This window comes from Hippocampus comes, unplaced genomic scaffold (genome assembly GCF_001891065.2).
Source record: "Hippocampus comes isolate QL1 unplaced genomic scaffold, H_comes_QL1_v1.1 scaffold384, whole genome shotgun sequence".
NCBI classification, from domain to species: Eukaryota; Metazoa; Chordata; class Actinopteri; order Syngnathiformes; family Syngnathidae; genus Hippocampus; species Hippocampus comes.
In genome coordinates, this window is record NW_017805700.1 from 226,511 (window position 1) to 239,763 (window position 13,253).

Genomic DNA, 13,253 nt, shown 5'->3' on the forward strand with positions numbered 1-13,253 from the left:
TTTTTTTGGATACACCTGTATTGCAGTTTTTGTTATATAAAGTTTTTGGACAGCATATTTTTGTATTTTATTGATTGTGTTGTTACACGTGCATTTTTGTCAACATACTTGCAGGTTCATAAAGGACATGTACCATGCTCATTTCCCAAATGAGGAATTTCTGTTATCAGGACAAATTGGACAGCGCAAACACGAGTCCGCACTAGAGAATATTTACTGTATATATATGTTTTGGTCATAGCACAGTACCGCTTTTATTGTCCATCGAGGGCAAAAAATACAAAGAAAAAAATAAGAACTATATGTGTATGTATAGCGCTGATGCCACTGAACATGTTGAGTGGTTGAAAGTAAAAAAAATATTCAGGAATAACTTAGGGTAATACTTTTACAATTTTTGTAAACTTTGTATGTTGCGTTATTTACATTGTTTACATTGTTTGCAGCACAAGGGTTTTTAAGGAAAGAAAAATATTGCAAAACCATAAAATGAGAATGTAAAGAAGTAAACTTTAAATTTTTAATTTGTTTAAACACCAAATTGTTCGTGAACCCAGGTCCCACCATGATTGCTCGATTCCCCCCCCCCACCCCACTTGACTCTTGTGGTGGAGGGTCTGAAGCACGCTTGTATTTCATAATCAAAGCTCACCACAAGGCAAAAAGTTTTTTTGCAAGGGTGCCCTCGTCCAGTCCCCGAGAGCCCCTATCCAGCCTTCATGAGGCGGGGGAAGGATTTTACTGATTATACTGCCATGCTTTTGCCATTCATGAACGAGTCAGTGTCGAAGAGCGGCCAATGTAGCCTACGAAAGTGTGCTCCAAAGCAGCCTTTGCCCAGAGCTCATCTCCAACATTTGAAGGCTATATGAGAAGGCGAGGGGTTCGGTCGAGGCCTGCCAGACGTTACCGTATTTTCTGCAATATAAGGCGCATCTTCAATGAATGGCCTATTTTAAAACTGTTTTCATGTATACGGCGCACTGCATTTATAAGGCGCAAATAGTAGTGGCTGCGGTTGCGCTATGCATCCATCCACTAGATGGTGGTAGAGTACAGGAAATACAATACAATACAGTTTTATTCATACAGGCACCGGTGTCAAACTCAAGGCCGGGGGGCCAGATCTGGCCCGCCACATCATTTTATGTGGCCCGCGAAAGCAAATCAAACACGTCAACTTCCATGATGCTTGCTAAAATTTAAATATTTCATTTGTAATAAATAAGACATATTGTAAACATTTTCTTGTTATCAAACCCCACATTACAGTGATTTAAACAATAGTTGAATAAGCCGTTATTTTTGACTTTTTTTTAATGTGGTTTCAGTCATAACGACCCTCCAAGGGAAACGCGAACTACAATGTGGCTCACGACAAAAATGAGTTTGATAACCCAGATATAGAGCCTTCAGAAACTGCAGCTGTAACAATGAGATATGGTCACAAACACGGACATGAAACAATAAATGAAAGACAAAAGTTATGAAAACAATTGATTCAACAAAAAGGCTCACATCCAAAAGGGGCAAAATATCCTCAAAAGTCTTGCTTGTCTCCTTCTTCATTGAGTCAGCAGTGAACTATGCTAGTGGTATTAGCTTCGTTTCATAATGGCTGCGTGGAGCTCACAAAATAGTTGTCTGTTTGTGGGTGTTGGCTAATGCACATGCCAATTAGTGTCGGGCAGAAACCTTTTAGGTTACTATTGGTTCCTGCTAATAATCAGTACCAGATGGCATAGGAACACAAACAGGGAAACAACTCAATGGGGAATATAAAGAGAGTTACAGGCTCTTTATATTAGGCGCATCAAATTATAGGGCGCACTGTCTTATAATGCGTAAAATACTGTACATCATGTGGTCAACAAATTTGGTCTTTGATTTGAACAACCATAATTTTATAACATTTACATTCAGTCAAACTGTATGTTTAAAATGGTGCATTGTTGTTTCAAAAGAACACCAAATCTACCTGGAGTATGGTCCTTAAAATGCCAACGTAGTTGCTTTCAGTTTGATAGAGCTCCTTGGAAACTTGCCACCGGGCTGATTGCTTGGGCAGGACTGCAGTCTTTGATGGCTTTGAATTCTCTGGAAGAGCAAAACATAAAACAGACAGACATTTTAAAATGTGAAAATCGGACTGAAATCCTAAAATCTATTTATGCATCCATCCATCCGATTCTACCACTCTTTTCTCATAAAGTACAAGCAGACTTAAAAGCTCCCAATCATCTGAGAAAATAGTGGTGACAGTTATGGTCATTGTTCACATGTTTAATAAAAGCATACCACACATAAGCACCACTCGACATTTTTGCAAGTACCACATTGTGCACGGAAATGTACAAATTTATACACACATGCATGTGTGTGTGTGTGTGTGTGTGTGTGTGTGTGTGTGTGTGTATACACACGTGCATATACAGTAGTAGACACTCTGTGTATATATAAAGTATATATATGTGTAGAGAGAGAGAGAGAGAGAGAGAGAGAGAGAGAGAGAGAGAGAGAGAGAGAGAGAGAGAGAGAGAAGAGAGAGAGAGCGCACTTCAATGCAATATTGCTATCCAAAATTCAATTTTATACAGATCGGCTCATTACTAGGCAGTGAAACAAGACCATGACAATACCAAGGAAGTTTTAATACCGTGAGTATTGTGACATCGCAAATCAGCAGTGACTCCCCCTCCTATGCCCCCTGAAATAATGTCATCTGGTGGATCAGATATAATAGGTAATGGCCTAATTTTGGCCTGCAGCCACAATTATTAGTGTTTAGAAATTTTAAGAATGTATTTTTGTTATGCGGCGAAACAGCAGGCCATGTGGAAAAAGAATAAAAAGTCGATTCAGCCAGGATCCAGGAAGGAGATTTTCCCGTTTTTTTTTTTATTTCAATTGGAAACAGCTAACCAGGTTTCGCAAGTTGAATGCTAAGGCAGAAAAAAATAAATATTGCAAAATTAACAATATCATTTAATTGCACAAGACAAATGAAATTTCAACTTTCCATGTTGCCTTGTTTGGCAGATCTTAATCCAAATGAAATATGACAGTTTTTTATTTTATCAAAAGTATTCTGATTAGTGTCCTTGAAATTGTTTAGCTGTGAGCTATTATTCCACTGCTTTTTACTGATTACTGAGCTTTTGTTTTGGTATTGCTTCAGCACTGATATCAAGGATACTTTATGCAAGTCAAGTATCAAAGTCATATTTTTATAATTGTCACAAAACTAACTCCATATTGGCTAAAAAGTTTCATTACCCAGTGCCAACCCACCTTTGAAAACAGACATTTAACGTAGTCTTACCTGCAAAGGCTTTACAAGTGTCAGGTGTAATTGTGATGTCGAGCAATGAGCCCAAAGACAGCGAATGTTCTGCTGATGGCCTTTTAGGAGGCGGAGGGAAGGGCGATATCTCTGTCTCCTTTGTGAGCTGAGCAAGCGTGCCCCTTAAATGCCGACGCTTTCGGTTGCTAGTGGGGGTTGGGAGTGCGAGGAGGGATACAGCTTTCTTCATGGGTGGGCTGACATTCTGAAGAACAAAAGGTAAAATAATTAAGGTCCATTGTAAAGAAGAAGACACAAAGATGCTAATTTAAAGTGAAAGGTGGTAGGGGAAGAGGTGGGGGAGGACTTTCCATTGTGACAAACAAGCAAGTAATCTTGCACATTTTAAAATAGCACAGAAATTATGATTTTAGAGTGTGAAACATGTACGTCTAAAACCTCTCTCTATCACTCAACAGAGGAATCTCCATCCATCCATTCATTTTCTGATTCGCTTATCCTCACAAGGGTCACGGGGGGTGCTGGAGCCTATCCCAGCTGTCTTCGAGCATTGGCTGGCAACCTGAACCGGTTGCCAGCCAATCGCAGGGGACACACAGACAAACAAACATCCACGCTCACACTCACACCTTGGGACAATTTAGAGTGTTCAATCAGCCTGCTGTGCATGTTTAAGGAAAGTGGGAGGAAACCGCAGTACCCAGAGAAAACCCACACAGGCCAGGGGAGAACATGAAAACTCCACACAGGGAGGTCCGAGCTGGAATTAAACCCGGTACCTCTGCACTGTGAGGTCGACACGCTAACCACTGGACCACCGGGCCTCCCCAGAGGACTCTGACGCATAATAAACACGAATACTGCAGCACTCTTAAATACATCTAAACCAGGGGTGTCAGGGAGGACACTTGTCTATTTACTCATTACCTTTTCAAATTGTGGCCATGTATATATTCTGCGTTTTGTCTCATAATCGTTTCATGTTGAAATGTGCAGTATTTGTTGTAGTGCTGCACAATACTGTTTAGTATATAGTGTTGGCGTTATTGCACAAAGACAAAACACCTTTGAGGCCAGAGTAACGATGAGTCTTGAAGGCAACGGCTTGGTCTTTACTATTTAATAAACAAAACGTACAAAAAAATAAAACATTTAAAAAAAGATCTCTTTGTCTCTGTTTCTTTGGTTTGGTCAAAAAACTGTGTCGCTTCTATCATGGCTGACCTCATCTCTCTAATGTGCGGCTCACGCACACTTCACCACACATTCTCACCAGTCATGTGACGCTCTAGCAAATAGCTCCAACAAAGAAATATTTTAACATAGTGCATCTTTGTTTATTTTAAACAAGTGAAATCTATGCATGAAATAATCATGACAATTATTCTTAACTAAATTTTGAAATATACAAATACAATTTATCAACATTGCATAATAGATGGGAAACCCTACAAAAATTTACCAATATTAAATTGGTTCCTACATAGTTTCAGATTGTCACACGACTGTCACTGCAGTAATTATTACAGGTCATCTTAACATTATATTTTTTGACTACCATTGTTTTCATTGTATTCACTGCTCCTTGGCTCCATCTTAAGAAAATGTGATATTGCTTTCCACTGCTCTGCAGATGATAGTCAGATCTATGTCTGACAATTGAAAGAAAAAAAAAAAGTTATAGTGTTTGGGCCCAGTGGCTGCTGAGCCAGGCCGCCTGCTGTCTTAAATCCAGTTTTTATCATTTTCGGCAGCTGGCAAAGGTGTAAGCCTCTTCTTTCGAGAGAGTTTAGAAACTGTCATCCATGCCTTCATTACATCTCGGCTGATTAGTGTAATGCACTTTTTTTGGCATCAGCAAGTCCTTCCTCAAGTGGATCCAGTTGGTCCAAAATGCTACAGCTCGCCTCCTAACTGGAGCTCATAGGAGGGAGTACAAAACTCAATTTCTGGCTTAGCTTCACTGGCTGACTGTATGCTTAAGAGTTAATTAGCGCCCAAGCAGTCAACACTGCAAGGACCCTGATCTTCTTCTTCATTTGATTATTATTATTATTGTTGTTACAATTATCAGGGCCCGAGTATCAACCTCAATTAAGAGCCTTGGATTGTACTTGGAGCAACCTGTTTGTGCACTTTTCTGTTCTGTTTTTTTTTTTTTTTAATAAAGGGATGGAATTGTAAATTTTATTTTAAATCAGATGCAACAATGTATCAATAAATATATAATGGGACAGATTAATCACATCCTGAAAAAAATCGTTAGTGCAACCTAACAATAAATACGGCAAACTTACCTTTTTGTAGTGGTACATGGACTCTCCAGCTCGAGCATCCATTTGAATGCTTCCCCAAAACCACTATGAAGAAAAAATTAAATATGGTAAATATCAAAAATAAAAGTAGACAGTATCAAGGTTACCTTAGTGTAAATCAATGGGGAGAGCCGGTCCAGGCAAGCTACAAAACATTTCGTTTTTAATATTTATTTCTTGAATTAATGTTTACTTATGCAGCATTGTAGTGTACTTATTGATGCTACTCTGAGGTGACACTTGAGTACGGTGCATTAGATATGCAAATTTGTATGATTCTTCTCTCCTCCCTGAGCCACCACCTTAAACCGCTTTTCCAATGTTCTTGTTGCAGTGGTTCCACACCAAAATGGCCGTGCTCTGCCCTGAATGGTCACTTTTCCATTACGCTTTTTGAGGGTCGTTAAGTTACAATTGAACTGCTTTTCAGAACCTCCTCCAAGGTGATTCTACAATTACAATCAGAATCATCTTTATTGGCCAAGTATGTAGAACACACAAGGAATTTGTCTCCGGTATAACACGCTGCATTAGTATCATCATAAACAAGGACATGACAAATAGGTATGGAAGGACATTTCGTAATGTAAGTGAACCATAGTGCGGTGGTCCCACCCAGTGACAACTGTGAGACAATGTGCAAAGTATCAAGCAGAGCTAAAGTGATCAGTGGTAGAATACAATACGATACTATGACAGTTGTACGGTTGGTGCAGAAAATCATTGAACCATTTTAGAGTGACCAGTAGCAGTAATTGTTGTACAAGAAGAGTGACTACGTCAGTGACTGTTTCGGGAGTGAATGGCTAGAGGGAAGAAGCTGTTTAAGTGTCTGCTGGATTTGGTGCGCATGGATCTGTAGCGCCTGCCTGAGGGGAGCAGCTGGAAAAGGTGGTGGGCAGGGTGCGGGGGATCCAGGAGGATTTTCTGTGCTCTTGTTTTGATTCTTGCAGTGTGCAAGTCCTCAAGAGTGGGTAGGGCGGTGCCAATGATTTTTTTCCGCCGTCCTAACTGTCCGTTGCAGTCGGGTTTTGTCTTTTTGCGTGGCAGCCCCAAACCAAACCGTGATGGAAGAACACAGGATTGATTCGATGACTGCCGTGTAGAACTGACGTAGCACCTCCTGTCGCAGGCCATGCTTCCTCAGCAGCCTCAGGAAGTACATCCTCTGCTGGGCCCTTTTCAGGATGGAGATGGTGTTGACTTCCCACTTCATGTCCTGGGAGACTGTGATTCCCAGGAACTTGAAGGTCTCGACGGTTGACACAGGGAAGTTGGATAGTGTGAGGGGCAACTGTGGTGAAGGATGTTTCCTGAAGTCCACGATCATCTCTACAGTCTTGAGCGTGTTCAGCCCGAGGTTGTGTCGGCTGCACCAGAGCTCCAGCTACTCCACTTGTTGTCGGTACGCAGACTCGTCGCCATCTTTGATGAGACCGATGACCGTGGTGTCGTCTGCGAACTTTATGTTATGAGTTTGACAGCTGGACTTGTTGAGGTGCAATCGTTTGTGTAAAGGGAGGAGAGCAGTGGAGAGAGGACGCATCCCTGTGGGGCTCCAGTGCTAGTGGTGCGTGTTGATGACGTTGTTCTTCCCAGTCTCACCTGTTGTGTCCGTCCCGTCAGGAAGCTGAGGATCCACTGGCAGATCCTAGGGGACACACCGAGGTGGAGAAGTTTGGGGGTGAGGAGTTCCGGGATGATGGTGTTGAACGCAGAGCTGAAATCCACAAACAGGATCCTTGCGTAGGTCCCTGTGCTGTCAAGGTGCTCAAGGATGTAGTGCAGACCTATGTTGACTGCGTCCTCTACAGACCTTTTTGCCCGGTAGGCAAACTGAAGAGGGTCCAGCAGGGGTCCGGTACAAAGTAAAATGCAGGCTGACTGGCCATGTTTATATGTAGTAATGCACTCTGATAAGAATGAGTCCAAATGACCAGAAGGAATGAAAATGCTCCATATAAAAACCCCAGTCAGAATAAAATGGTCGAATATGAATGGAATTTCATTCGGGCTCACAGGGGCACAGGTGTACTATATTTATTTTAGGGCTGCTCAATATATTGAAAAAATACATTCACCGGCCACTTTATTAGGTACACCATGCTCGTAACGGGTTGGACCCCCTTTTGCCTTCAGAACTGCCTCAATTCTTCGTGGCATAGATTCAACAAGGTGCTGGAAGTATTCCTCAGTGAGTTTGGTCCATATTGACATGATGGCATCACACAGTTGGCGCAGATTTGTCGGCTGCACATCCATGATGCGAATCTCCCGTTCCACCACATCCCAAAGATGCTCCTTAGCTGAAAGGAGTAGCACCAGGCGTGGTCTTCTGCTAGTGTAGCCCATCTGCCTCAAAGTTCGAGGTACTGTGCGTTCAGAGATGCTCTTCTGCCGACCTTGGTTGTAACGGGTGGTTATTTGAGTCATTGTTGCCTTTCTATCAGCTCGAATCAGTCTGGCCATTCTCCTCTGACCTCTGGCATCAACAAGGCATTTCCGCCCACAGAACTGCCGCTCACTGGATATTTTTTCTTTTTCGGACCATTCTCCGTAAACCCTAGAGATGGTTGTGCGTGAAAATCCCAGTAGATCAGCAGTTTCTGAAATACTCAGACCAGCCCTTCTGGCACCAACAACCATGCCACGTTCAAAGCCACTCAAATCACCTTTCTTCCCCATACTGATGCTCGGTTTGAACTGCAGGAGATTGTCTTGACCATGTCTACATGCCTAAATGCACTGAGTTGCTGCCATGTGATTGGCTGATTAGAAAAAAGTGTTAACGAGCAGTTGGACAGGTATACCTAATAAAGTGGCCGGTGAGTGTTTAGTGCGTTAATGGCCTCTACAATATGCATATCGCAAAGACATACAATAATTTTCTCATGGAATTGTATGATTTTATCTTGACCATTCAGATGCAAACTTAAATGTGCATTGCCACCCAATCGTTGGAAACAATTTAGGGGAATTATATTTAATTAGCTGAAAACACATGGAGCTTGCTATTTAGTGGCATTAAAAAAATATATTAATTTCATTGCATCGTAAAAATGTAATTTATTTTGGTACATATTAAATATCGCAATAATATCAATATCGCAACAGCCAAAATTTATATTGAATATCGCATGTTTCTCCAATATTGTGCAACTCTAATGCCTTTTATCAATCCGAATGATCGCCATGTAAAAGGTTCAATCAAAATACCTAAGCTGCTTCCGGTCTGCACATGCTCTGTCTGGATGTTCCTCTACAACAAAGGCGTCAAAGTGAAGGCCCGGGGTTCAGATTGAGCCCGCCACATCATTTTATGTGGCCAGCAAAGGCAAATCATCCGTGTCAACTTCCATGACCCTTGCTTAAATCTGTACCGAAATCTCCAATTTTCATATGTAATAAATAACGGTGACATTTTGCAATAACTTTGTGACCCGGTTCACACTCACTTGAACAATAATTGAACAAACACTTGACTGATTTCAAAACTAGTAAGCCAGCATTTTTTTGTGTAAAAGTAATCATACGATGTGATGATTAGACATTTATTTGGTTTCACTGTCGTACCGTCCCTCTGAAGGAAAACGTAACTCCAAAGTGGCCCACGACAAAAATTTGTTTAACCCCCCTGCTCTATGACGTGAGAAATAGTTTTAAAGTACCTGCAACTTGTCTTTAGCAAGATGCTGCTTTAAGAAAAAATGTTAAAACTATCACAAATAATCTGCTCAATAGACGAATGAACTCCATCTTGATAGATCACATGATGTTCACATCGATCTCCGTGTGTCACCTGGCTGTAACACAGTTGTTCTGATTAGCGTGGTGCGGCATGATCAAAATATATCATGCCACATTGAAACAGGTGACCAGAAATCTTCAGTCAGAATGATTTCAATCAGAATGAGAAAAAAAGTCTCCATGTAAACCCGGCTACTGTCACCTGATTAGCTGACAGATGATGATGTTGTTCCTTTCGCGATGCCCCATAACTCCATTGCACATGCCCATTTCCTTGTTTCATACAAGCAAGCCAGAGCCATCCACCGGCCGTTGGCAAGTTATAGAAAATACAGTACATATTGTACTCATAACTGTGTTTTACAATAGTACTTAATATTTAATTATATTTACAAATTCATTAATTTTAAGTAGCTTTGCATGTCACTCGCGAAAAATTTTACCTCAAGCTTGAATAATTCATCCTTCTTGCCTTCTGCCACCAGGTCCCATTCATCTGAAAGGAGAGCAAGCTCTCATTTGTTTGTCTGCCTCTCCAAATCACCAGCATGCCGTTCTCACTATCCGGTGTCCAAAGCACTACACCGGGAGCCTAAACCCGCCACCTATGAGGCAAGGGCCAGGACCGATGGGCCAGCAGAACACTCACGCTCCTAAATGCGGCTGGAGACCTCTCTTTTCACTGATGAATAGACACCGTGAGCGGTGCTTGTTCTAATTTTTATCCCAAGCTTCACCGTGTTATTAATATGAAATTGTAAATATGGTCAAGTATTATTGTCAAACACAATTATGTGTCCACTGTATACTGCATTATTGCCTTGATAGTTGCCGGCTAGGCAGCTGTGTCTGCTTGCGTAAACAGATTTTTTTTGTCTGTGGGAAAGCTTCTGGCCAAGCAAGGCCGGTGTGGTATGGTGCGGAGCCGTTCTGTAACCCGTAATGGAAAAGCGGCATAATTGTAGTGGAGGGATTTGTGTGTCCCAATAATCCAAGAAATTTGTCTGGTGCTTTACATCACTTGGTTGGGTCACCAGGGCTAACAGGTCCGAGACAAGGCACCAAACATAGCATGGCTCAAACAAACTCTACTATGTACTGTTTTCTCTCGCCAAGATGCCGGTCACTGAGGCCCCTCTCTGGAGCCAGGGCTTGAGGTGGGACTTAATAATGAGGACCAGTACCGATGCGGCCCAGTCGTGCACAGCCTAAACAGGCAATGTGGTTCCCCCTTCCCATGGGCTCGCCACCTGTGGGAGGAGCTAATCGTTGGTGAGCTGATCACCAACTACAAAAGCTGCCTATTAGGATGTGTGTGGCACGTCACCTCTCTGGCAGGGAAAAAGCCTGAACTGTTGAGTCGGGTTGGAGTCGACCTCGGTGAGACACTGACCAGGCGTTGGCGTACTTACACTGCCCTGGTGGGGTGCCTAGAAATTGGGGTTCAGCTCAATGCATGAGAGGTGGCCTCCCTCCGTATTCAGGTAGACTGCTTTTGATTATACACCAAACAGCAGCTAAGAGTATTCATTCCTTTTGGAATACTTGGACAGGTTGCTCGAGAGCTGAGGACTCCCTTGTTTTGCTGGAGGACTTTAATGCTCACTTGGGCAATGACACTTGGAAAGGCGTTACCAGGAGGAACGGATGCTCTGACCCAAAACAGAGCGGAGTTCTGTTATTGGACAATGTTGCTCAAAACTGTTTGTCCACGACAAACACCATGTTCAGAAAATATGGAGTGCAAACATCCACTTCGCACCAGGGCGCTTTGTGGCTGTGTCATCAGATGTGACACTTCGAATTTCAGTTGACTCAATCAAGCCGTGATCTTCACCTCTCACTGGAGTACCGTATTTTCACGACTATAAGGCGCCATTAAAAGTCTTAAATTTTCTCCAAAATGGACAGGACGCCTTATAATGCGGAGCGTCTAGTGTATGCGCCGAGTTCCAAAGCCTGACTGAGAGCACTTCTGGCCGACACGCTGTTTATACAGAGAAAAGGCGGGCGTGAGTGACGACAGGCATGCGGAAGTCCGCCAATGAGTGAAGGGTGGGCGTGTAAGAGGACGCTAAAGGCACATCCCGAGCAGGTACCAGTCGCCAATGAGTGAAGAGTGGGCGGGTAAGAGGACGCTAAAGGCACACCCCTAGCAGGTACCAGTCGCCAATGAGTGAAGGGTAGGCGTGTAAGAGGACGCTAAAGGCACGCCCCTAGCAGGTACCAGTCGCGTGAGTATGTTGTAAAATGGCTAAATAAAGTACAATCGAACTCAGTTTTGCTTCCGTTGCCTTTTTAAAAACGTGTTTTTAGCGTGTGTCCGTATGTCTTAGCTGCTACCGTATGCTTTAAGCTAACATACTTGGTATGTTTTAGCGTGCATGCATGCTACCGTATGCTTCAAGCGAACGCGTTTTTAGCTTGCGTGCATGCATGCCGTATGTTTAAACTGGCGTATGTTTTACCATGCCTGGCTGCGCCAAATAATACAGTGCATTTTGTGTATGTGTCAAATACAGAAATAGCACCCGTTACTGAGACTGCGCCCAACAATACGGTGCGCCAAATGGTCCTGAAAATACGGTAGTTTGCAGCCGAGTATAATGTTGGTTGAGAATCAGCTATTCCAAACTTGAGGCAATGGTACTTCAGTCAGAAACATGTAGAGTACCTATCTCTGGTTCAGGGATGACAACTGGCCCAAGTAAAGGACATCACGTATCTTGGAGTCCTATTCACAATTGAGTGAAGAATTGAGCTGGAGATGGACAGGCAGATTGGTGCAGCTTCTGCAGTAATGCGCACAGTTAGTATCTAAGCCGGCAGAATCCGTCACCTCCCATGTTTACCTGCATTGTAGCTGGCCGGAACATGCGCAGGGAAGTGCTACCTGAGCTGTGTAATAATGTGGGACTGTGATCAATGAACTGCGCAAGATTGCTGCGATAATAAAGACAGGCATCCCAAACCATCGGGTTGGGCCCGTTATTATCGAAGGATTAGTTTATACTTTTAACCTAGATTTTAGTTGTGAAGCACCGTCCACCCCTGCCCCAGTCCCAAATGGCCAAAATATGAGACGTCTACCTCTTGTTTGACAACAAAGACTTTCTTCAAGGAACAATATGGCAGCTCCTTCATTGAATTCTCCTCCACCACCAGGTGTGTACATTGTTCATTTCCAACATCCAGATATTTGCCACCTGCATGCAGAGAACAAAGAACATTATACCAGATATGCAAAAACAGTTGCAGAAGTAAAGATAACTTGCATACTGTAATTTACTAAAAGCTCATTTAGTTAGTTATTTTAAGTTACACAGTTGCACTTTAGAAATGATGGTTTGACTTCCAAAGGTAGATATTCATTTAACATTATAGTGAGGGGGCGGCCTGGCAGTCCAGTGGTTCGGCGTAGAAAAAAAAGTAGTGTGTTTCCGGTAACCCGACCGACCGAGAATTTCTACCTCGAAAAAAAACTTTACGGTCGGCATTTTTTTTCAAACAACCTTCAAATTTAACACACGTCATCATTAGTTGTACCAACAGTTAACATGAGCATTACTACACCTTGTGACGAATATTTTATTCATAAAGGTACCATGCTACAACCAGTAAATTATACAATAACCAATACTGTTTCATAATATTTTTCATAGCGATTAGCCTACAAATCTAATGACCAACTTGCCTCGTAATCGTGCCTCTCGTCGTATCTCGCTCTCGTGTTCTGTGCATACATCCCAGGTGAGTTTAGTGATACGCCCTTTGGACGATTCATACGAAAAATCAGACTGGCATTCCCATTTCTTAAATGTCGTAATTAGTAGACATTTGTGAGTTTTTTTCACCGCCATCTCAAACTTTCATCCGCGCGATTCCTC

At 42.5% G+C, this 13,253-nt stretch overlaps 1 protein-coding gene across 3 annotated transcripts in view; it reads right to left on the bottom strand.

Annotated features, from left to right (window-relative positions):
• Positions 1 to 13,253, bottom strand: part of ect2 (epithelial cell transforming 2) — a 91,121-nt gene that overhangs the window by 39,000 nt on the left and 38,868 nt on the right. For all 3 annotated transcript variants that reach the window (XM_019882639.1, XM_019882636.1, XM_019882638.1), the window contains 4 exons: positions 12,457 to 12,572; positions 5,602 to 5,664; positions 3,323 to 3,548; positions 1,979 to 2,097 (listed from right to left, as the gene is read on the bottom strand). In XM_019882639.1, coding sequence (XP_019738198.1) covers positions 1,979 to 2,097; positions 3,323 to 3,548; positions 5,602 to 5,664; positions 12,457 to 12,572 — 524 coding nt within the window. The remainder of the gene's footprint in view (positions 1 to 1,978; positions 2,098 to 3,322; positions 3,549 to 5,601; positions 5,665 to 12,456; positions 12,573 to 13,253) is intronic.